At 45.9% G+C, this 26,589-nt stretch overlaps 1 protein-coding gene across 1 annotated transcript; it reads right to left on the bottom strand.

The window, feature by feature from the left end:
• Positions 1-481: 481 nt before the first annotated feature.
• Positions 482-25,620, bottom strand: PLCXD1 (phosphatidylinositol specific phospholipase C X domain containing 1). Its single transcript, XM_038757024.1, has 7 exons — positions 25,487-25,620; positions 15,798-15,950; positions 13,209-13,345; positions 11,928-12,056; positions 10,033-10,188; positions 8,308-8,491; positions 482-820 (listed from the first exon to the last, which is right to left on the bottom strand). Exons 2-7 carry the CDS (start codon positions 15,925-15,927, stop codon positions 582-584), a joined length of 975 nt encoding a protein of 324 aa, XP_038612952.1. The 5' UTR covers positions 15,928-15,950; positions 25,487-25,620; the 3' UTR covers positions 482-581.
• Positions 25,621-26,589: the final 969 nt, after the last annotated feature.

The raw sequence follows: 26,589 nt of genomic DNA, 5'->3' as shown, positions 1-26,589 counted from the left end.
GTGCCGCCGCCGCCGCCCGGCCCGGGGGAGTTCTGCCTTGTAGCGGACGGCCTTCCGCTCGCTAGCCACCGGCCGGGCCAGGATGGATCGGATAAGCCTCCGCCTGACTCTCCCTCCCGTAGCGGGGACCGGTAGAGTACTGGGAACTCTCCAGGTACCACCCGAGAGGGGCTGCCTCACCTCACTACTCTCCGAATCCAACCCGGCCCGCCCGCTACGCTCTTCTAATTCCGACTTTTTCACTGCGCCTCCGACCCGGAACGCCCTCCTCCGATCCTACAGACGCCCCGCTTCAAAGCCTTATCCAAGGCCCAGCTCCTCCGGGAGGCCTTCCCAGACTAAGCCCCCCCATTCCCCTTCTCCCACTCCCTTCCGCGGCGTCCCGACTCACTCCAGCCCCACCCCGCTGAAGTCTTTATTCACGCCCGTCTCCCCCGCTAGACCGCCGGCTCCTTGCGGGCAGGGAACGCGTCCGTTCCGGCATCCCGGTGTCCTCTCCCAAGCGCCGAGTCCAGCGCTGTGCACGCGGCGAGCGCTCGCTAAAGACGACCGAACGAATGAATGGCAAACGGAGCCACCGCTCAGGGTCTGAGAAGCTTTTCATTCAGACGGATGACGTCCCCGACGAAATCATCGAGCCCGACGAAGTCTCCGGCGATGATATTGGTGCACTTGAATCCCGGGCCGGGGATCTGACCCCGAATCCAGGCCTCCAGGCGGGGCAGGTTGGGAAGGGTCATCTCCTTCAAGGAGCCGGACAGGTGCGCCAGGATGTACCGCAGGTTTTCCGTCAGGTTGATCCCAGCCACGAAAAGTCCGTCTGAAACGAGACGGGGGACGGGGCGGAGACGTCACGGTCCTGTCGCTCGATCCTCTAGACTGGACTGAGAATGATCATTATGGTAATAATAATGATAATAATGGCATTTATTAAGCGCTTACTATGAGCAAAGCACCGTTCCAAGCGCTGGGGAGGTTACAAGGTGATCAGGTTGTCCCACGGGGGGGGGGCTCACAGTCTTCATCCCCATTTTCCAGATGAGGGAACTGAGGCCCAGAGAAGTGAAGCGACTTGCCCAGAGTCACACAGCTGACGAGTGGCGGGGCCGGGATTTACGAAGCGCTTACTGTGTGCCGGGCACCGTACTAAGCGCTGGGGTGGACACGAGCAAACTGGACTGGACGCAGCCCCGGCCCCGCGCACGGCTCGCAGTCTCGATCCCCATTTTACGGATGAGGGAACTGAGGCTCAGAGAAGTGACGTGACTCGCCCAAGGTCACGCAGCAGACGAGGGGCGGAGCCGGGATTAGAACCCGTGACCTGCGGACTCCCGGCCACGCCGAAATGAACCAGGAGACAGAGGGAAGACGTCGCGGTCCCGCCGCTTCGCCCCTCTAGACAGGAAGCCCGTTGTGGGCGGGGCGGTGTCCGTTTCTTGTTCTCCTTTACTGGCCCAAGCGCTTAGCACAGTGCTGTGCCCACGGTAAATAATGACGCGCATATATCTATAATTCTATTTATTTTGGTGCCATTGACGTCGGCTCGTTTTGTCGTCTGTCTTCCCCCTTCGAGACCATGAGCCCGTCGTTGGGTACCCGTCGGAATTGCCCTTTCCGAGCGCTTAGTCCAGCGCTCTGCACGCGGGATGCGCTCAATAAATACGACCGAACGAACAAGTGAGGGGGGGAGAGGGGAAGTTCGGCCGCTAAGGAAGCTAACGCTTTCCCTGGGGTTTTGAGGAAGTAATCCTCGTGAGTGTCACAAGAAGTGCCATTTTTTTCATTTTACTGGCACTTATTAGAGTGTTGTTTTTGCCTGTAAGGATCTTACTTCCTCCTCCGGAACTCCATCCCTTTCCCCTCAATCTCTGACGGACCACCGCTCTTCCCCCCCTTCAACGCCGTATTTTATTTTTCTTTTCATTTCTCCTGGTATTTGTATAAGCGCCGAGATAACTACGCGATGCCCGGACTTGACGCGGTCCCTGGCCCAAATGGGGCTCCTGGTCTTCATCCCTATCGTACAGATGAGGGGGCTGGGGCGCAGAGAAGTGCGGTGACTTGTCCAAGGTCACACAGCAGACGAGCGGCTCCCGTCTCCTCCAAAGGGCTTTTCCCAACTAAGCTCCCATCTCCCCTACTCCCTCTCCCTCGCATTTGGGTCTTTCCCCTTCATCGCCCGCCACCCTCGCCCCACGGCACTGACGTCCATATCCCTAATTGATTTATTTCTATTAATAGCGGCCTCCCCCTCTAGACTGTAAGCTCGTTGTGGGGCAGGGAACATGTCTAACCACTCTGCCTTTATATAGGACTACATAGCTCTCTCTCTATCCTTATATATAGAGAAAGAGAGTGTGTGTGTGTGTGTGTGTGTATATATATGTGTGTACATATATATATATATATGAAGTGTGTGTATATATAATAATATATATAGTAGTATATATAGCAGTATATATATATATATGTACACACACACACACACACACACACACACACACTACTCTATCCCTATAGAGGTGTATATATAATAATATATATAGCAGCATATATATATATATATATATATATATATATATATATATATATATATATATATATATATATATATATACTACTCTATCCCTATAGAGGGAGTAGTGTGTGTGTGTATGTATGTATGTGTGTGTGTATATATATATATATTATATATAGTATGTCTATGTATACAGTATATATAATTTTTATATAGTATATGTATGCATATAGTGTGTGTGTGTGTAAAATTTTACATATAGTATGTGTATGTATGTATGTATACACTACTCTATCCCTATATATGTGTGTGTAGATATAGGGATAGAGTAGTGTGTGTATATGTATAATATTATATGTTAATATTATATATAATATTATATGTTAATATTCTATCTATCTATATAGGGATAGGGTTGTGTGTATATATATAATTTTATATGTTAATATTATTTATAATATATGTTAATATATCTATATAGGGATAGAGTAGTATATGTACTATAAATAATTAGTATTATGTTATATATTAATATTTTATATTAATATGATACGGCTCTATCCCTATATATGTATATGTGTGTATATATATACTACATAGCTACACCTAGGATCCATAAATAGATCTATATCTATATCTCACTGAATGGTATTTATTGAGTGCTTACTATGTGCAGAGCACCGTACTAAGCGCCTGGGAGAGGACAATATAGGAGAGTGATCAGACACATTCCCTGCCCATAATGACCTGGCAGTCTAGAGGGGGAGGAATATGAACATTTTATTCATATTCGCATATAGCCATCATATATTTTCATATGTATCCATCAATCCATCATATACATATTATATATATACATGCACACACACAAACACATATACAAATATATAACCATATGTGAGCATTTTTTCATATATGTGTGTTTTTATTCATATATATTCTATATGTGTGTGTGTTTATTCATATATATTATATGAGTATGTGTATTCATTCATTCAACCGTATTTATTGAGCGCTTACTTTGTGCAAAGCTCTGTACTAAGCGTTTGGGAGAGGACAACAGAACAACAAACAGGCCCATTCCCGCTCACAACGAGCTCACAGTCTAGAGGGGCAGACAGACATTAATAGAAATGAATGAATGAATGAATGAATGAATGAATGAATTACAGATATACCCAAGTGCTTAGTACAGTGCTGTGTACACAGTAAGCAGTCAATGAATACGACTGAATGAATGAATATATACCAGGGAAAGGGGGAGTGTGGGTGAGTGAGAACTTGGGCAAGTCACTTCACCTCTCCGTGCCTCAGTTCCCTCATCTGTAAAATGGGGATTAAGACTGGGAACCCCATTTGGGACAGGAACTGTGCCCAACCTATATATATTGATATATAAGAAAAGCAGCGTGGCTCAGTGGAAAGAGCCCGGGCTTTGGAGTCAGAGGTCATGGGTTCAAATCCCGGCTCCGCCACTTGTCAGCTGGGTGACTCCGGGCAAGTCACTTCACTTCTCTGGGCCTCAGTGACCTCCTCTGTAAAATGGGGATGAAGACTGTGAGCCCCACGTGGGACAACCCGATCACCTTGTCACCTCCCCAGCGCTTAGAACATTACTTTTCACATAGTAAGCGCATAATAAATGCCATTATTATTAGTAGTAGTATATATAAATAATTATAAATTGAACACATAAAATATATAACATAATTGTAAATAAATGTAAACATATTGTAAATAGAATGTATAAAAATATACACTGTATTTAACATAGTTATGAATGAATAGAATGAAAATCTATCTGTATATATACATATATATATATATATATATATATATAGCTTGGACACGGTCCCTCTCCTAACATTATATGTGTGTGTCTGTGTCTAATACAGATACATATTGGACACAGTCCCTCTCCTAACATTTTAGTCAACCTATATACTGTATATAACATAATTATGAATGAATAGAATAGAAATATATATATATATATATATATATAGGTTGGACATAGTCCCTCTCCTAACATTATATGTGTGTGTCTATGTCTAATATAGATATATATTGGACACAGTCCCTCTCCTAACATTTTAGTCAACCTAATCATTTATGTTAGCATATAACATAATTATGAATGAATAGAATAGAAATTAATATGGATATAGGTTGGACACAGCCATCTCCTAACATTATATGTGCGTGTGTGTGTGTGTCTGTGTCTAATATAGATATATATTGGACACAGTCCCTCTCCTAACATTTTAGTCAACCTATATACTGAATATAACATAATTATGAATGAATAGAATAGAAATTAATATGGATATAGGTTGGACACAGTCCCTCTCCTAACATTATATGTGCACGTGTGTGTGTGTGTGTGTGTGTCTAATATAGATATATATTGGACACAGTCCCTCTCCTAACATTTTAGTCAAGCTATATACTGTATATAACATAATTACAAATGAATAGAATAGAAATTAATATATATAGGTTGGACACAGTCCCTCTCCTAACATTATATGTGCGTGTGTGTGTCTGTGTCTATTATATATTGGACACGGTCCCTCTCCTAACATTTTAGTCAACCTATATACTGCATATAACATAATTAGGAATGAATAGAATAGAAATTTATATATATATATATATAAGTTGGACACGGTCCCTCTCCTAACATTATATGTGCGTTTGTGTGTGTCTGTGTCTAATATAGATATATATTGGACACAGTCCCTCTCCTAACATTTTAGTCAACCTACATACTGTATATAACATAACTATGAATGAATAGAATAGAAATTAATATGGATATGGGTTGGACACGGTCCCTGTCCTAACATTATATGTGCATGTGTGTGTCTGTGTCTAATATAGATATATATTGGACACAGTCCCTCCTAACATTTTAGTCAACCTATATACTGTATATAACATAATTACGAACGAATAGAATAGAAATTAATATGGATATAGGTTGGACACAGTCCCTCTCCTAACATTATATGTGCGTGTGTGTGTCTGTGTCTATTATATATTGAACACAGTCCCTCTCCTAACATTTTAGTCAACGTGTATACTGTATATAACATAATTATGAATGAATAGAATAGAAATCAATATATATATATAGATTGGACATAGTCCCTCTCCTAACATTATATGTGCGTGTGTGTGGCTTTGTCTATTATATATTGGACACAGTCCCTCTCCTAACATTTTAGTCAACCTATATACTGTATATAACATAATTATGAATGAATGCAATAGAAATTAATATATATATGTATATAGGTTGGACATAGTCCATCTCCTAATATTATATGTGCGTGTGTGTGTCTAATATAGATATATATTAAGTCCCTCTCCTAACATTTTAGTCAACCTATCTACTGTATATAACAGAATTATGAATGAATAGAATAGAAATTAATATGGATATAGGTTGGACACAGTCCCTCTCCTAACATTATATGTGCGTGTGTGTGTCTGTGTCTAATATATATTGGACAGAGTCCCTCTCCTAACGTTTTAGTTGACCTATATACTGTATATAACATAATTATGAATGAATAGAATAGAAATTTATATATAGGTTGGGGACAGTCCCTCTCCTAACATTATATGTGCGTGTGTGTGTCTGTGTCGATTATATATTGGACACAGTCCCTCTCCTAACATTTTAGTCAACCTATATACTGTATATAACATAATTAGGAATGAATAGAATAGAAATTTATATATATAAGTTGGACACGGTCCCTCTCCTAACATTATATGTGCGTTTGTATGTGTCTGTGTCTAATATAGATATATATTGGACACAGTCCCTCTCCTAACATTTTAGTCAACCTATATACTGTATATAACATAACTATGAATGAATAGAATAGAAATTAATATGGATATAGGTTGAACGCGGTCCCTCTCCTAACATTATATGTGCGTGTGTGTGTCTGTGTCTAATATAGATATATATTGGACACAGTCCCTCTCCTAACATTTTAGTCAACCTATATCCTGTATATAACATAATTATGAGTGAATAGAAGAGAAATTAATATATATATATATAGGTTGGACACAGTCCCTCTCCTAACAATATATGTGCATGTGTGTGTGTCTGTGTCTAATATAAGCGCTTAGTACAGTGCTCTGCACATAGTAAGCGCACAATAAATATGATTGATGATGATGATAATATAGATATATATTGGACACAGTCCCTCTCCTAACATTTTAGTCAACCTATATTCTGAATATAACATAATTATGAATGAATAGAATAGAAATTAATATATAGGTTGGACACGGTCCCTCTCCTAACATTATATGTGTGTGTGTGTGTGTCTGTGTCTAATATAGATATATATTGGACACAGTCCCTCTCCTAACATTTTAGTCAACCTATATCCTGTATATAACATAATTATGAGTGAATAGAAGAGAAATTAATATATATATATATATATATAGGTTGGACACAGTCCCTCTCCTAACAATATATGTGCATGTGTGTGTGTCTGTGTCTAATATAAGCGCTTAGTACAGTGCTCTGCACATAGTAAGCGCACAATAAATACGATTGATGATGATGATAATATAGATATATATTGGACACAGTCCCTCTCCTAACATTTTAGTCAACCTATATTCTGAATATAACATAATTATGAATGAATAGAATAGAAATTAATATATAGGTTGGACACGGTCCCTCTTCTAACATTATATGTGCGTGTGTGTGTGTCTGTGTCTAATATAGATATATATTGGACACAGTCCCTCTCCTAACATTTTAGTCAACCTATATACTGTATATAACATAATTAGGAATGAATAGAATAGAAATTAATATATATATAAGTTGGACACAGTCCCTCTCCTAACATTATATGTGCGTGTGTGTGTGGGTGTCTGTGTCTAATATAGATATATATTGGACACAGTCCCTCTCCTAACATTTTAGTCAACCTATATACTGTATATAACATAATTAGGGATGAATAGAATAGAAATTAATATATAGGTTGGACATGGTCCCTCTCCTAACATTATATGTGCGTGTGTGTGTGTGTGTGTGTCTAATATAGATATATATTGGACACAGTCCCTCTCCTAACATTTTAGTCAACCTATATACTGTATATAACATAATTAGGAATGAATAGAATAGAAATTAATATATAGGTTGGACATGGTCCCTCTCCTAACATTATATGTGCGTGTGTACGTGTGTTGGTGTCTAATAGAGATATAGATATCTATATCTCTATTAGACACCGACACACATACATATTAGACATCTATATTAGACCCAGTCCCTCTCCTAACATTTTAGTCACCCTATATACTGTATATAACATAATTAGGAATGAATAGAATTGAAATTAATATATAGGTTGGACATGGTCCCTCTCCTAACATTATATGTGCGTGTGTACGTGTGTCGGTGTCTAATATAGATATCTATATCTACATTAGACACCGACACACATACATATTAGACACAGTCCCTCTCCTAACATTTTAGTCACCCTATATACTGTACATAACATAATTAGGAACGAATAGAATAGAAATTAATATAGAGATGTGTTGGACACAGTCCCTCTCCTAACATTTTAGTCAACCTATATATATTCACCTGGAGATGAAGATGTTCTAATAAAATAAACCTACTTCCTAAAACAGATAAACTGGGACCAAAACGTGAAAAGAAAACACGGTCGTAGGCCGGGGGTTGGCGGCCGGCCGACGGGTCGGTCGATGTCAGGCCTTACCTGGTCGCCCGTCGTCTTTCCTGGCTTCTAAGTAGCGGACGAGGTCGTCGGCTTTGACCTTGTCGCCCCACCAGTAAGGAGCGGCGGGCCAGAGCTCCCCGTGCCCGCTGACGGTCTCCTCGTCCTCGTAGGAGACGATGACTTGGTAGCCCTCCTTCCACAGCTGCTGCAGGCTCCGGAACTCCTGGGATGCAGACCGACGGCGGGGTAATAATAATAATAATAAAATAATAATGGTATTTGGTCAGCGCTTACTACGTGCCCGGGCACTGCTCTGCTAGAAGCACACTCTTCTAGACTGTGAGCCCACTGTTGGGTAGGGACCGTCTCAATATGTTGCCAACTTGGACTTCCAAAGCGCTTAGTACAGTGCTCTGCACTCAGTAAATACGATTGATTGTCCCACGCGGGGCTCGCGGTCTTCATCCCCATTTGTTTGTCCATATTTATTACTCTATTTATTTATTTATTTTACTTGTACCTATCTATTCTATTTATTTTATTTTGTTAGTATGTTTGGTGTTGTTCTCGGTCTCCCCCTTTTAGACTGTGAGCCCACTGTTGGGTAGGGACCGTCTCGATATGTTGCCAACTTGGACTTCCCAAGCGCTTAGTACAGTGCTCTGCACTCAGTAAATACGATTGATTGTCCCACGCGGGGCTCGCGGTCTTCATCCCCATTTGTTTGTCCATATTTATTACTCTATTTATTTTACTTGTACATATCTATTCTATTTATTTTATTTTGTTAGGATGTTTGGTGTCGTTCTCTGTCTCCCCCTTTTAGACTGTGAGCCCACTGTTGGGTAGGGACCGTCTCGATATGTTACCAACTTGGACTTCCCAAGCGCTTAGTACAGTGCTCTGCACTCAGTAAATACGATTGATTGTCCCACGCGGGGCTCGCGGTCTTCATCCCCATTTGTTTGTCCATATTTATTACTCTATTTATTTATTTTACTTGTACATATCTATTCTATTTTATTTTGTTAGTATGTTTGGCGTTGTTCTCTGTCTCCCCCTTTTAGACTGTAAGCCCACTGTTGGGTAGGGACTGTCTCTATATTTTGCCAATTTGTACTTCCCAAGCGCTTAGTGCAGTGCTCTGCACACAGTAAGCGCTCAATAAATACAATTGATGATGATGATGATGAGGGAACTGAGGCCCAGAGAGGCAAAGTGACTTGCCCAAGGTCCCCCCGTCCCCTTCCTCTTCTCCCGCTCCCTTCTGCGTCGCCCTGACTCGCTCCCTTTCTCCATCCCCACCGGTCCCAGCTTAGTTCGACGCAGAATCAACACTTAACAAATACCATCCAACGATATTTGGAATAGGGATTGTGTCCGATCCGCTTATCTTGTATCTGCCCCGGCGCTTAGAACAGTGCCTGGCCCGTAGTAAGCGCTTAACGGAGCCCTTCGAAAACATAAATACGTCACACTGCGGGGGTCTTTGCGGGGAAAGACCCAGGGAGGAACACGACAAACTTCAATGATAACAGCCGTGACACAAGCGCTGAGGCATATATGCAATAATCGGTTGCATATATACCTCGGTTCCCTCATCTGGAAAATGGGGATTAAATCCTCCTTTGACCGTGAGCCCCACGTTGGATGGGGACCGTGTCCAACCCGACAAGATCCTTTTTTCTTATTTATTTGGGGGTTTATTTTGATTTTTCTGGGGCCTTTCCCCTGACCCCCCGCCCCTCCTTGGCGCACACTTACACCCCGGGGGCAGAGCGTGTCACCGAAGATGTTTTTTATGCAGGAGACGAGATACTGGTGCAGGCTGGCCGTCATCCCTTCGAAATTCCTGCAGGCCAGGATCACCACCTCCTTGGGATGCTGCTGCAGCCATTCCGAGATCTCCGTCAGGGTGTCCTGTGGGGGAGAAACTCGTCACGGTGGGGGGGTCCCGTGGGGAGAAAAGCTCGGAAAATTCAGGCAGGAAAGCCATCTCTACCCTGCCTCATCCTCATCTCCCCTTTCCCCATCTCTCCCTCACCTCGTCCCCATCTCTCCCTAGTCTCTCCTCTCCCTATCTCTCCCCTATCATCTCTCCTTTCCCCATCTCTCCCTCACCCCATCCCTCTCTCTCCTATCTCTCCCTCACATCATCCCCATCTCTCCTGTCTCTCCCTTCTCTCCCCATCTCAACTTTCCCCATTTCTCCCTCACCTCATCCCTCCTCTTTCCCTCACCTCGTCCCCATCTCTCCCCAGTCTCTCCCCTATCTCTCCTTATCCCATCTCTCCCCTGCCTCATCCCCATCTCTCCCCAGTCTCAATTTTCCCCATCTCTCCCTCACCCCATCTCCATATTTTCCCATCTCTCCCCAGTCTCTCCTTTCCCCATCTCTCCCTCACCCCATCCCCAGCTCTCCTATCTCTCCCTCACCTCGTCCCCATCTCTCCCCAGTCTCTCCTCTCCGTCTCTCCCCATCTTTCCCATCTCTCCTTTCCCCATCTCTCCCTCACCCCATCCCTCCCATCTCTCCCCTAATCTCTCCTTTCCCCATCTCTCCCCTGCCTCATCCCCATCTCTCCCAAGTCTCTTTTCCCCATTTCTCCCTCACCCCATCCCCATCTTTCCCCATCTCTCCCCAGTCTCTCCTTTCCCCATCTCTCCCTCACCTCGTCCCCATCTCTCCCCAGTCTCTCCTCTCCTTGTCTCTCCCCATCTCTCCCTTGCCTCATCCCCATCTCTCCCTCACCTCATCCCCATCTTTCTGCAGTCTCTCCTAGCTCTTCCTCACCTCATCCCCATCTCTCTCCAGTCTCTCCTTCTTCCCATCTCTCCCTCACCCCATCCCCATCTCTGCCCAGTCTCTCCTTTCCCCATCTCTCCCTCGCCTCATCCCCATCTCTCCTGTCTCTAATCAATCGATCTATCAATCAATCTCCCCCTGGCCTCTTCTCCCTTCTTTCCCTTGCCTCATCCCCATCTCTCCCTAGTCTCTCCTCTTCCCTCTCCCCCAACTCTTTGCCCCATTCCCATCTCTCATCCAGGCTCTCCTATCTCTCCCCCGCCTCATCCCCATCTCTCCCAGTCTCTCCTTTCTCCTCTCACCCATCTCTTCCCGCCTCATTTCTGTCTTTCTCCAGTCTCTCCTCTCTCTCCTTCACCCCCATCTCTCCCCAGTCTCTCCTTTTTCCTCTCAGCCATCTCTTCCTGCCTCGTTTCTTTCTCCAGTCACTCCTCTCTCCACTCTCTCCCTCATCCCCGTCTCTCCCCAGTCTCTCTTTCCTCTCCCCTTCTCTCCCTCTTCCCTGTCTCTCCCCCAGCTCTTCTCATCATTCCCACCTCTTATCCAGGCTCTCCTATCTCTCCCCGGTCTCATCCCCATCTCTCCCCAGTCTCTCCTTTCTCCTCTCTCCCATCTCTTCCCGCCTCGTTTCCGTCTCTCTCCAGTCTCTCCTCTCTCCCCTCTCTCCCTCATCCCCATCTCTCCCCCATCCCTTCCCCACCTCATTCCCATCTCTTCCCTCTTCCATCTCTCCCACGCCTCATCCCCATCTCTCCCCATCCCTCTGGCATTACTACTCTTACTAATAGTAATAGCAGACTCGGTAGCGTTACTGTCAGTGTTGGTATTATTATTATTAATGTTATTATAATACCTCGACTAGGGCTGTGGTGTAGACCATATGCACGAAATGTAGGTTCTTCTCCGAGCCGTCCGGCATGTGAGCGATCCTGAGGTCCAGGTATCGGATTCCGCAATCCAGCTGCTCTGTCACGTTCAGCACCTGTGATCGACAGATCGCCAAAATAATAATAATAATCGTAATAAATAATAGCATTTGTTAAGCGCTTACTCTGTGCCAGGCACTGTTCTAAGCACCGTAACTCGGTGGCCTTATATTCTGGGGAACTTTCATAATCACGATGACCGTGGCATTCGCTAAGCGCTTACTACGGGCTCTCTATACGGTGCTCTCCATGCAGTCGGCGCTCAATAAATACGAATGAATGAATCTGCCAACAACTGGGGTGGGTACAATCAGTCAGTGGTATTTCTTAACGCTTACTATGTGCGCCGCACTGTACTAAGCGCTTGGGAGAGTAAAAGACAACAGGATGGGCAGACATTGAGGTTCAGGCCTTAATCGTATCAATCCATCGGTGGTATTTATTGAGCGCTTACTGTGTGCGGAGCACTGGATTAAGCATTTGGGAGAGCACGCTGTAACAGTCAATGGACACATTCATTCATTCAATCGTATTTATTGAGCGCTTACTGGGTGCGGAGCACTGTACTGGGCGCTTGGGAAGTACAAGTTGGCACATTCCCTGCCCACAGCGGGCTGACTGTCTAGAGAGGGGAGATCGGAGCAGGTGAGATGGAGCCTCGAGGGTCTAGTGAGAAGCAGCGTGGCGTAGTGGCCGGAGCCCGGGCCTCAGAGGGACCTGGGTTCTAATCCCGGCCCCGCCGCTTGTCAGCCGGGTGACTTTGGACAAGCCGCTTCACTTCTCCGGGCCTCAGTGACCTCATCTGCAAAACGGGGATGAAGACCGCGAGCCCCACAGGGGACCACCCGAAGACCCTCGCATCTCCCCCAGTGCTTAGAACAGGGCTCGGCACGGAGTAAGCGCTTAACAGACGCCGTCGTCGTTGCTATCGGAATGAAGTCAACCACTGGATCTTGGGTTGGGCAGGTGTGAGGTAAAAATGAGCAGAACGATAATCATGAACAGTGCTTTGCACATAGCAGGCGCTTGATAAATGCCATTATTATTATTATTATTACTAGGTCCCAAGCGTTATACTAAGCGCTGCGGTGGATAGGCTCCTTTCCGATCGGATTTCCTCCTCCCTCTTGCTTGACCCATCTCTCTCCCTCTCGCTCCCGGCCGGCCCCTCGCCCCCGGAGCTGGGGCGACGGAGCCCGCCGGCTTACCTGGGTCACGGACCACTTCAGAACCGCCGGGCGGGCGACGCAGGGGGCCACCCTAACCAGAAACCGCAACAGCTTCGATCCGTTCTCGGACACGGGGGAATTCTTGTTCAAACAGTACGTCATCGTGTCGTGGCTCCCTGAAAACCCGAGGGGAACCCCCTGCCGTTTCCAGCCCCCAGTCGGCCTCCGGACCCCCCTCGACCGTGCCTTCCCGCAGAAGAATCCAAACACTCCCCCGCCTCTCCTGGGAAAAGGCTGTTTGGCGAGGCATCCTTCTCTGGAAGACTTGGGAAAAGCAGTGACCGGGGCATTTACTAAGGAGGAAAAGCGGTAACCGTGGCATTTACCAAGGAGGAAAAGTAGTAACCGTGGCATCTGCTAAGCGGAAAGAGCACGGGCCTAAAAGTTACAGGTGATTCAGGAGGTAACGTGTTGTTGTGGGCAGGGATTGTGTCTATTACTGTTGTATAGTACTTCCCTGAGCGCTTAGAACAGTGCTTTTGGGAAAAGCAGGAACCGTGGCATTTACTAAGGAGGAAAAGTAGTAACCGTGGCATCTGCTAAGTGGAAAGAGCACAGGCCTAAAAGTTACAGGTGATTCAGGAGGTAACCTGTTGTCGCGGGCAGGGATCGTGTCTATTACTGTTGTGCCGTCCTCCCCTGAGCGCTTAGTACAGTGCTTTTGGGAAGAGCAGGAACCGTGGCATTTACTGAGGTGGAAAAGTAGTAACCGTGGCATCTGCTAAGTGGAAAGAGCACGGGCCTAAAAGTTACGGGTGATTCAGGAAGTAACGTGTTGTCACGTGCAGGGATCGTGTCTATTATTGTTGTGCAGTCCTCCCCTGAGCGCTTAGTACAGTGCTTTTGGGAAAAGCAGTAACCGTGGCATTTACTAAGGAGGAAAAGTAGTAACCGTGGCACCTGCTAAGTGGAAAGAGCACAGGCCTAAAAGTTACAGGTGATTCAGGAGGTAACCTGTTGTCGGGGGCAGGGATCGTGTCTATTATTGTTGTGCCGTCCTCCCCTGAGCGCTTAGTACAGTGCTTTTGGGAACAGCAGGAACCGTGGCATTTACTAAGGAGGAAAAGTAGTAACCGTGGCATCTGCTAAGTGGAAAGAGCACGGGCCTAGAAGTTACGGGTGATTCAAGAGGTAACGTGTTGTCACGGGCAGGGATCTTGTCTATTATTGTTGTGCCGTCCTCCCCTGAACGCTTAGCACAGTGCTTTTGGGGAAAGCAGGAACTGTGGCATTTACTGAGGAGGAAAAGTAGTAACCGTGGCATGTGCTAAGCGGAAAGAGCACGGCCCTAGAAGTTACAGGTGATTCAGGAGGTAACCTGTTGTCGCGGGCAGGGATCGTGTCTATTATTGTTGTACTGTCCTCCCCCGAGCGCTTAGTACAGTGCTCTGCACACCGTCAGCGCTCAATAAATACGACTGAATGAACGGATGAATGCGAGTATTAGAACCCAGGTCTCCTTTTTTTTAATTTTAGGGTATTTGTTAAGCGTTTACTACGCAGTAAACTACGTGCTAAGCACCGGGGTAGATACAAGGTGATCAGTTGGGACAAAAAGCACTTGTTAATAATAACAATAATAACAACTGTGGTATCTGTTAAGTGCTTACTCTGTAATATTAATAATAATAATGATGGTATTTGTTAAGCCTTACTATGTGCGAAGCACTGTTCTAAGCGCTGGGGGCGTACAAGGTGATCAGGTTGTCCCACGTGGGGCTCACAGTCTTAATCCCCATTTTCCAGATGAGGGAACTGAGGCCCAGAGAAGTGGAGCGACTTGCCCAAAGTCACACAGCTGACAACCGTCGGAGCCGGGATTTGAACCCGTGACCTCGGACTCCAAAGCCCGGGCTCCTTCCGCTGAGCCGCGCCGCTTCCCCCTGTGCCAAGCACTGTTCTTCTAGACGGTGAGCCCACTGTCGGGTAGGGACGGTCTCTATATGTTGCCAACTTGGACTTCTCTGCACACAGTAAGCGCTCAATAAATACGATTGATTGATTCTAAGCACCGGGGGGGATACGAGGTCATCGGGGCTCACGGGCTTCATCCCCGTCTTCCGGCTGAGGGAACCGAGGCCCGGAGAAGTGAAGCGGCTCGCCCAAGGTCCCACAGCAGAGCGGCGGGGCCGGGATCAGAACCCGGATCCTTTTAAGTCCCAGGCCCGGGATCTTCCCGCCAAAAATCCGGGAATGGCCACCCCGGGGGCTGACCCGGCTACTTGGCGATCGCACGCGGGCCTCGATGTGGGTTTGTCGGGACGGGGGGCCAAAGTGTAATCGTGGCGAGAGCCGCCCGGGGTGAAGGACGCTCATTTTGGCCGGGCCGCCGGAGAGCAGAAAGCAAGCATTCCCCGGGCCTGGAGAGTAGGAAATTCAAACACAGCTGGTGGGAAGAGCCAACTTTTCCACAAAATGGGGCCCGGCCGGTTCGGCGGCTCCCACGGAGGCGGGGGGTCCGGTTCCCCTTCGTCTCCCCCATTCCCCCCGCCTCCTCGTCGGTGAAAGCGGGGCCTCGCGGGGTCGGGGAGAGGAAGGGGGAGAGGATTGAGGCCGTCGTCCCCTCACCTGGGATGGAGAGGTGGTGAAGAGGGACGGTCCACAGCCGAGGGGGCAGTTCGGCCATCCAGTTGGCGTATTCCTTCCGCCGGAGCGCCAGCCTCGGATTTCCGGGCGAGGAGGCCGGCGCCGGGCCCATCGCGGTCCCCACGGAGACGTCCCCTGCGGTGGGAAGGGAGCGGGATGAGGACGAGGGCACCGACTCGTCGAGATCGATTTTAAAAGGTGGATTTCGATGACACGCTAATCGGCTGGTTCTTCGAGAGTCAACCAAATCAATCGATCAATCGTATTTATCGAGCGCTTACTACGTGCAGGGCACTGTACTAAGCGCTTGCCATTTGCCATTTGTCACTTAACTTCTCTGTGCCTCAGTTCCCTCATCTGTAAAATGGGGATTGAGACTGTGAGCCCCACGTGGGACAACCTGATCACCTTGTAACATCCCCAGCGCTTAGAACAGTGCTTTGCACATAGTAAGCGCTTAATAAATGCCATCATTATTATTATTATTATTATTATTATTTGTCTGTTGTCTGACCTTGGGCAAGTCACTTCAATCCTTTGTGCCTCAGTTAGCTCATCCGTAAAATGGCGATTGAGACTGTGAGCCCCATGTGGTACGTCCCAAGCCAATCTGTACTTCCCAAGCGCTTAGTATGGTGCTCTGCACCTAGTGAGCGCTCAATAAATACGATTGATAATAATAATAATAATGCTGGCATTTGTTAAGCGCTTACTATGTGCAAAGCACTGTTCTAAGCGCTTGGGGGGGATACAAAGTGATCAGGTTGTCCCACGTGGGGCTCACAGTCTTAATCCCCATTTTACAGATGAGGTCACGGAGGCTCAGAGAAGTTAAGTGATTTGCCCAAGGTCACACAGCAGACATGTGGAGGAGGCAGGATTCGAACCCATGACCTCTGACTCCAAAGCCCGGGCTCTTTTCCACTGAGCCACTTAAAGTTCTCCATTGATGATGATGATGTGGGACACGGACCGTGTCGAACCTATCTTCACCTACCCCAGTGTTTAATGCCCGGTACATCGCAATTGTTTCGCAAAAAAAGAACGAATCTGAATTTCAACTAAGATACATATGCCTGTGTCCTCGTGGTCCAGCTTTTTGCGGGTTGCGTTAAATTCGTTTTAAATTTGCTTCAGGTTCGAGGGGAATGCGTGGGGAAGAAGGAGCAAGGAAACTGCTAGAAATGAGAATAAAATGAATAATTATAATAGCGATCTGGGGTAATAATTCAACAGTTGCTAGTAATTCTCCCTCCTAGTCAGATCGTAACTCCCCTATGGGACAGGGACTGATTAACTGGGAGAAGCAGCGCGGCTCCATGGAAAGAGCCCGGGCTTTGGAGTCCGAGGTCGTGGGTTCAAATCCCGGCTCCTCCAACTGTCAGCCGGGTGACTTGGGGCAAGTCGCTTCACTTCTCCAAGCCTCAGTTCCCTCATCTGTAAAATGGGGATGAACCCTGTGAGCCCGCCCGTGGGACAGCCTGATTACCTTGTACCCCCCCAGCGCTTAGAACAGTGCTTTGCGCACAGTAAGCGCTTTATAAATTATAAATTGCCTCCATTGTGAGGGGCGGGAGGAGGACGGTCAGGGTGAAACAGGATAATCGTTCCGGTATTTGTTAGGCGCCAAGCACGGTTCCAAGCAGGCTGACCGGAGGCCGGGAGCAGGAAACAGCGGCCATCGACTATCTACTGAGCGCTCGGGAGGGGACACGAGTTGGCAAAACCACCCCCATACCTCTCTCACCCGCTGATCCTGTCTCGCCAACTTCCCCCGGCCGAATCGCCCGGGGAATGTCAGATTCGTTCATCCCGTCGTATTTATATATATGTATATATGGTTGTACATATTTATTACTCTATTTATATATTTATTTATTTATTTATTTATTTTGCTTGTCCATTTCTGTCCTATTTATTTTATTTTGTTGGTATGTTTGGTTCTGTTCTCTGTCTCCCCCTTTTAGACTGCGAGCCCACTGCTGGGTAGGGACCGTCTCTATGGGTTGCCAATTTGTACTTCCCAAGCGCTTAGTACAGTGCTCTGCACATAGTAAGCGCTCAATAAATACGATTGATTGATTGATTGATTGATTGATTGAGCGCTTACTGCAGGCCCGGAGGCCTTGGCGGAGTCTTCTAGACGGCCCTCCACACTGTCGGCCCGCGGTAGGCGGGGAACGCGCCTGTGGCATACTGTTGCCCGCTCCCGGGCGCTTAGTACAGCGCTCGGCGCGCAGTGAGCGCGCCAGGATTGATGGAGGATTAAAACCGTGGGGCCGGGACCGTGTCCAACCGGATTATTTTCTATCCCGACTCCGCCGACTGTCCGCTGGGTGACTTTGGGCGAGTCACGTCACTTCTCTGGGCCTCAGTTCCCTCATCTGTCAAATGGGGATGAAGACTGGGAGCCCCCCGTGGGACCACCTCATCACCTTGTCACCTCCTCAGCACTTAGAACGGTGCCTGGCACGTAGTAAGCGCTTAATAAATGCTATCGTTATTATTTTTCTGTTCGTTCATTCAGTCAGTCGTATTTATTGAGCGCTCACCGTGTGCAGAGCACTGTACTAAGCGCTTGGGGAGTCCAAGTCGGCAACATCTACGTCTGGTCCCTACCCGACAACGGGCTCACGGTCTAGAAGGGGGAGACAGACAACAAAGCCGAATGTGTAGACGGGTGTCAAAGTCGTCGGAACAAATAGAATTAAAGACTTAGAATCGAAGAATCCTAATAATAATAATAATGGCATTTATTAAGCGCTTACTATGTGCAAAGCACTGTTCTAAGCGCCGGGGGGTTTACAGTGACAACCTGATCACCTTGTCACCTCCCCAGTGCTTAGAACAGAGGAAGCGCTTAATAAATGCCATTATTATTATTATTATTATCCACCCCAGGGCCTAGTAGGGTGTCTGGCACGTAGTAGGCGCTTAGCAAATACCAAACCCCAAAACACCACACACACACACATCCTCTGGCCCACGGGGTGAGTCAACAACAAGAGCCTCCCCCTGCTCTGACAGGTAAGCCCAAGAATGTCAGAAGAGGCGTCTTCTTCTTCCAGCCACCGTCTCCTCACCCCGTCCCTCTTCCTTCGGGCCGGGAGCAGGAAATAGCCACCGACTATCTACTGAGCGCTCGAGTTGGCAAGACCACCCCCATACCTCTCTCGCCCACTAATCCCGTCTCGCCAACTTCCCCCGGCCGAGTCGCCCGGGGTTCCCCTCCCCGCTTTCGAGGCCGCTCGTGACGGGCGAGCGGCCTAGAAGCGGCGCGGCTCAGTGGGAAGAGCCCCGGCTTTGGAGTCCGGGGTCACGGGTTCGAATCCCGGCCCCGCCACTTGTCAGCTGGGTGACTTTGGGCGAGTCGCTTCACTTTTCTGGGCCTCAGTGACCTCATCTGGAAGACTGGGAGCCCCATGTGGGACAACCCGATCGCCTTGTAACCTCCCCAGCGCTTAGAGCAGTGCTTTGCACATAGTAAGCGCTTAATAAATGCCATTATTCTTATTATTATTATTATTATTCAATTCTAAGTCTTTAATTCTATTAGTTCCGACGACTTTGACACCCGTCTACATGCTTGGTTTTGTTGTCTGTCTCCCCCTTCTAGACCGTGAGCCCGCTGTTGGGTAGGGACCGTCTCTAGATTCCCCAAGCGCTTAGTACAGTGCTCTGCACACGGTGAGCGCTCAATAAATACGACTGACTGACTGAATGAATAGAAGAATAATAATGATAGCATTTATTAAGCACTTACTCTGTGCCAGGCACCGTTCTAAGCGCTGAGGAGGTTACAAGGTGATGAGGTGGTCCCACGGGGGGCTCCCAGTCTTCATCCCCATTTGACAGATGAGGGAACTGAGGCCCAGAGAAGTGACGTGACTTGCCCAAAGTCACCCAGCCGACAAGTGGCGGAGCCGGGATTTGAACCCATGACCTCGGACTCCAAAGCCCGGGCTCTTTCCGCTGGGCCACGCTGCTTCTCTAGAGAAGGGGGAGGCAGACAACAAACCACGGAGACCGGTGTCAAGCGCTCCCAAGGGAGTCAGTCGGTCAATCCTATTTATTGAGCGCTTACTGTGTGCGGAGCACTGTACTAAGCGCTTGGGGGGGGATCTAATACAGCAGTAAACGGACCCATTCCCCGCCCGCAGCGAGTTTACAGTCTAGAGAGGCGGTGTGGCCTAGCGGAGAGAGCGGAGGACCTGAGCTCTAACCCGGGGTCCGCCACCCGCCGGGCGTGTGACCTTGAGCGAGTCATTTCACTTCACCGGTTTCCTCATCTGTAAAATGGGGATGGAGATGGTGAGCCCCTGGCGTCTCCCCCAGTGCTTGGCACACTGCAAGTCTTTAACAAATGCCATTATTATTATTATTATTATTGTTGTTGTTGTTGTTATTATTATTATTATTATTATTATTATTACTTATTTTGTCGTCTGTCTCCATCATTTTCATTATTATTGTATCCCCTCAGGGCTTAGAACAGTGCTTGGCACATAGTAAGCGCTTAACAAAATGCCATCATCATTATTATTATTATTATTATCATTATTATTTTGTCATCTGTCTCCATTTTTTATTATTATTATTGTATCCCCCAGCGCTTAGAACAGTGCTTGGCACATAGTAAGCGCTTAATAAAATGCCATCATTATTATTATTACTTATTTTGTCGTCTGTCTTCATCATTTTTATTATTATTGTATCCCCTCAGGGCTTAGAACAGTGCTTGGCACATAGTAAGTGCTTAACAAAATGCCATCATCATTATTATTATTATTATTACTTATTTTGTCATCTGTCTCCATCTTTTTATTATTATTGTATCCCCTCAGTGCTTAGAACAGTGCTTGGCACATAGTAAGCGCTTAACAAAATACCATCATCATTATTATTATTACTTATTTTGTCATCTGTCTCCATCATTTTTATTATTATTGTATCCCCCCCCAGCGCTTAGAACAGTGCTTGGCATATAGTAAGCGCTTAACAAAATGCCATCATCATTATTATTATTACATATTTTGTCATCTGTCTCCATCATTTTTATTATTATTGCATCCCCCAGCGCTTAAAACAGTGCTTGGCACATAGTAAGTGCTTAACAAAATGCCATCATTATTATTATTATTATTATTATTATTATTATTATTATTATTACTTATTTTGGCATCTGTCTCCATCATTTTTATCATTATTGTATCCCCCCAGTGCTTAGACCAGTGCTTGGTACATAGTAAGCGCTTAACAAAATGCCATTATCATCATCATTATTATTATTATTACTTATTTTGTCATCTGTCTCCATTATTTTTATTATTATTGTATCCCCCCAGTGCTCAGAACAGTGCTTGGCACATAGTAAGCGCTTAGCAAAATGCCATCATTATTATTATTACTTATTTTGTCATCTGTCTCCATCATTTTTATTATTATTGTATCCCCCAGCGCTTAGAACAGTGCTTGGCACATAGTAAGCGCTTAACAAAATGCCAGTATTATTATTACTACGTATTTTGTCGTCTGTCTCCATCATTTTTATTGTTATTGTATCCCCCCAGCGCTTAGAACAGTGCTTGGCACATAGTAAGCGCTTAACAAAATGCCCTCATTATTATTACATTAGTATTTAACAAATACCTTTTTTTTTCTAAAGGTCCCTGAGGTCTCATTAACATTAATAACATTTTTAAATGGTATTTGTGAAGCGCTTATTTGAGACAGATACAGGCTAATCGGGTAAAACAGAGTCGGTGCCCCACGTGGGTCTTAATCCCCATTCTGGGCCTCAATTACCTCATCTGTAAAATGGGGATTAAGATTGTGAGCACCAAGTGGGACAACCTGATCACCTTCTATCCTCCCCAGCGCTTAGAACAGTGCTTTGCACATAGTAAGCGCTTAACAAATGCCATTATTATTATTATTATTATTCTACAGGTGAGGTAACTGAGGCCCAGGGAAGTGACTCAGCCAAGGTCACACGGCAGACAGGTGGTGGAGCCGGGATCAGAACCCAAGTCCTCCTGGTTCCCTAGCCACGCTTCTGGTGGGGTGCTTACTACGTGTCAAGCACTGTCTAAGCGCCGGAGAAGATACAGGCTAACAGGCTGGACGCAGTCGCTGTCTTACCTCAGTTTCCCCATCTTGGAAATGGGAATGGGGCTGTTTTCTCCTGCCTCCTGGCGTTCTAACGGGTTCCCACTAATCCGAGTGGTGTTTACTGAACGCCACTCTGGGCCAAGCGTTGCGTGCCACGCACTGGGTGATCGGAAGGACCCGGGTTCGAATCCTGGCTCCGCACTTGTGACCTAGGGCGAAACCCTTTGCTTCTCCGGACCTCAGTTTCCTCATCTGTCAAATGGGGACCTCCTTCTAGACTCTGAGCCCACTGTCGGGTAGGGACCGTCTCTTTATGTTGCCAACTTGGGCTTCCCAAGCGCTCAGTACAGTGCTCTGCGCCCAGTAAGCGCTCAATAAATACGATTGATTGATTGATTGACCGTGAGCCAACTTGGGCTTCCCAGGCGCTCAGTACAGTGCTCTGCTCCCAGTAACGCTCAATAAATACGATTGATTGATTGATTGATTGATTGACCGTGAGCCCCACGTCGGACAGGGATCATCATCAGCCTCATCAATCGTATTTATTGAGCACTTACTATGTGCAGAGCACTGTACTAAGCGCTTGGGAAGTCCAAATTGGCAACCTATAGAGACAGTCCCTACCCAACAGTGGGCTCACAGTCTAAAAGACTATTAAGTACTAATATGAAGCATGACCGTTCCCTCAGTGGTAACTGTCAGCTGTGTGACTTTGGGCGAGTCACTGAACTTCTCTGTTCCTCAGTTCCCTCATCTGTAATAATAATAATACTGATGTTGGTATTGGCTCATCAATCAATCAATCAATCGTATTTATTGAGCGCTTACTATGTGCAAAGCACTGCTCTAAGCGCTGGGGAGGCTACAGGGTGATGAGGTTGTCCCACGGGGGGCTCACAGTCTTCATCCCCATTTTCCAGATGAGGGAACCGAGGCCCAGAGAAGTGAAGGGACACAGCTGACAAGTGGCGGAGCCGGGATTTGAACCCACGGCCTCTGACTCCAAAGCCCGGGCTCTTTCCATGGGGATTAAGACTGTGAGCCCCCCTTGTAACCTCCCCAGCGCTTAGAACAGTGCTTTGCACATAGTAAGCGCTTAATAAATGCCATCATTATTATTCTCTGTTCCTCAGTGACCTCATCTGTAAAATGGGGATTAAGACCGTGAGCCTCCCCATTGGACAACCTGATCACCTTGTAACCTCTCCAGCGCTTAGAACAGTGCTTTGCACATAGTAAACGCTTAATAAATGCCATCATTATTATTCTCTGTTCCTCAGTGACCTCATCTGTAAAATGGGGATTAAGACCGTGAGCCTCCCCATTGGACAACCTGATCACCTTGTAACCTCTCCAGCGCTTAGAACAGTGCTTTGCACATAGTAAGCGCTTAATAAATGCCATCATTATTATTCTCTGTTCCTCAGTGACCTCATCTGTAAAATGGGGATTAAGGCCGTGAGCCTCCCCGGGGGACAACCTGATCACCTTGTAACCTCCCCGGCGCTTAGAACAGTGCTTTGCACATAGTAAGCGCCTAATAAATGCTATAATTATTGTTCTCTGTTCCTCAGTCCCCTGATCTGGAAAATGGGGATGAAGACTGTGAGCCCCCCGTGGGACCACCTGATCACCTTGTAACCTCCCCAGCGTTTAGAACAGTGCTTTGTACATAGTAAGCGCTTAATAAATGCCATCATTATTATTCTCTGTTCCTCAGTTATCTCATCTGTAAAATGGGCATTAAGACCGTGAGCCCCCCCGTGGGACAACCTGATCACCTTGTAACCTCCCCGGCGCTTAGAACGGTGCTTGGCACATAGTAAGCACTTAATAAATGGCATCATTATTATTCTCTGTTCCTCAGTTCCCTGATCTGTAAAATGGGGATTAAGACCGTGAGCCCCCCGTGGGACAACCTGATCACCTTATAATAATAATAATAATAATAATAATAATAATAATAATAATAATAATAACATTTGTTAAGTGCTTACTATGTGCAGAGCACTGTTCTAAGCGCTGGGGGTGGATACAAGGTGATCAAGTTGTCCCACATGGAGCTCACAGTCTTCATCCCCATTTTACAGATGAGGGAACTGAGGCTCAGAGAAGTTAAGTGACTCACCCAAGGTCACACAGCAGACATGTGGCTGAGCTGGGATTCGAACTCATGACCTCTGACTCAGAAGCCCGGGCTCTTTCCACTGAGCCACGCTGCTTCTCGTAACCTCCCCGGCGCTTAGAACAGTGCTTTGCACATAGTAAGCGCTTAATAAAGGCCATCATTATTATCCAATCGTATTTACTGAGCGCTTCCTGTGGGCAGAGCACTGTACTGAGCGCTTGGGAAGTCCAAGTTGGCAACATCTAGAGCCGGTCCCTACCCGACAGCGGGCTTGAAGGGGGAGACAGGCAACAAAACAAAACATATTAACATAATAAAATAAGTAGAATGAATATGTACAAATAAAATAGAGTAATGAATCCGTGCAAACATCTAATAATAATTATTTTGGTATTTGTTAAGCACTTACTACGTGCAAGACGACAGCGGGCTCACAGTCTGGGAGGGGGGGAGCCGGGCAACGAAACGGAACAGATTAACGCAGTAAAATAAGCAGAACCAAGAGGTACAAAGAAAATAAATCAATGAATAGAGTCATAAATCCGTACAAACATATATACATCTATATATATATATGTTTATATATACAATTATATATGTTTATATATACATCTATATATGTTTATATATGCACCTATATATATAGATGGGGAGGTAACAAGGTGATCAGGTTGTCCCATGGGGGGCTCACAGTCTTAATCCCCATTTTCCAGATGAGGTCACTGAGGCCCAGAGAATAATAATAATAATAAGGATGGCATTTAGTAAGCGCTTACTATGTGCCAAGCACTGTTCTAAGCGCTGGGGAGGTAACAAGGTGATCAGGTGGTCCCATGTGGGGCTCACAGTCTTTATCCCCATTTTCCAGATATATAGATGTATATATAAACATATATATAGAGATGTATATATAAACATATATAGATGTATATATAAACATATATATATATAGATGTATATATGTTTGTACGGATTTATTACTCTATTGATTTATTTATTATATATGTTTATATATACATCTATATATGTTCATATATATCTATATATGTTTATATATATATAAACATATATAGATGCATATATGAACATATATAGAATATATATAAACATATATAGATGTATATATAAACATATATAGAATATATATTCTATATTTCTATATATGTTTATATATATTCTATATTCTATATATGTTTATATATACATCTATATATGTTTATATATATTCTATATATGTTCATATATACATCTATATATGTGTGTATATATATATATGTGTGTGTGTATATATATATGTGTGTATGTATATATATATATATGTGTGTGTGTGTGTGTGTGTGTGTGTGTGTGTGTGTATGTAATATATATAGAAGGAAAGGAGGGAAGGCAGGGATTATTTCTAATTTCTCCCCCTGGCTCTGGCACTTACTTTTCAGGACATGGAGAGAGGGCGTCTTAGCCGCCGTTGGTTGCGTTGGGAGGAAGGTGACTTGGGTCGTGCCTCGGTTTCCCCTTTTTCCTCCTCCTCCCGTCCTCTGCTTGTGGCTCCTCCGCGGCCGCTCTTCTGCTCCTCCTCTTTCTCCTCCTCCTCCTCTAGCTCCTCCTCTTCCTCCTCCACTCATCCAATCCACATTTATTATTAGTAGTAGTAATAATAATAATGGCATTCAGTGAGCGCTTACTATGTGCCAAGCACCGTTCTAAGCCCTGGGGGAGGGATACAAGGTGGTCAGGTGGTTCCCCCCCGTGGGGCTCACGGTCTTTATCCCCATTTTCCAGATGAGGTCACTGAGGCCCCGAGAATAATAATAATAATAAGGATGGCATTTAGTAAGCGCTTACTATGTGCCAAGCCCTGTTCTAAGCGCTGGGGAGGTAACAAGGTGATCAGGTTGTCCCACGTGGGGCTCACAGTCTTTATCCCCATTTTCCAGATGAGGTCACTGACGCCCTGAGAATAATAATCTCACAATCTCAATCCCCATTTTCCAGATGAGATCATTGAGGCCCAGAGAATAATAATAATGATGGCATTTAGTAAGCGCTTACTATGTGCCAAGCACTGTTCTAAGTGCTGGGGAGGTAACAAGGTGATCAGGTTGTCCCACGGGGGGCTCACAGTCTTTATCCCCATTTTCCAGATGAGGTCACTGAGGCCCTGAGAATAATAATCTCACAATCTCAATCCCCATTTTCCAGATGAGATCATTGAGGCCCAGAGAATAATAATAATGATGGCATTTAGTAAGCGCTTACTATGTGCCAAGCTCTGTTCTAAGCGCTGGGGAGGTAACAAGGTGATCAGGTTGGCCCACGGGGGGCTCACAGTCTTTATCCCCATTTTCCAGATGAGGTCACTGAGGCCCTGAGAATAATAATCTCACAATCTCAATCCCCATTTTCCAGATGAGATCATTGAGGCCCAGAGAATAATAATAATGATGGCATTTAGTAAGCGCTTACTATGTGCCAAGCACTGTTCTAAGCGCTGGGGAGGTAACAAGGTGATCAGGTTGTCCCACGGGGGGCTCA

The sequence above is a fragment of the Tachyglossus aculeatus genome, chromosome 15 (genome assembly GCF_015852505.1).
Source record: "Tachyglossus aculeatus isolate mTacAcu1 chromosome 15, mTacAcu1.pri, whole genome shotgun sequence".
NCBI classification, from domain to species: domain Eukaryota; kingdom Metazoa; phylum Chordata; class Mammalia; order Monotremata; family Tachyglossidae; genus Tachyglossus; species Tachyglossus aculeatus.
This window is presented reverse-complemented; position numbering and strand designations above follow the sequence as displayed.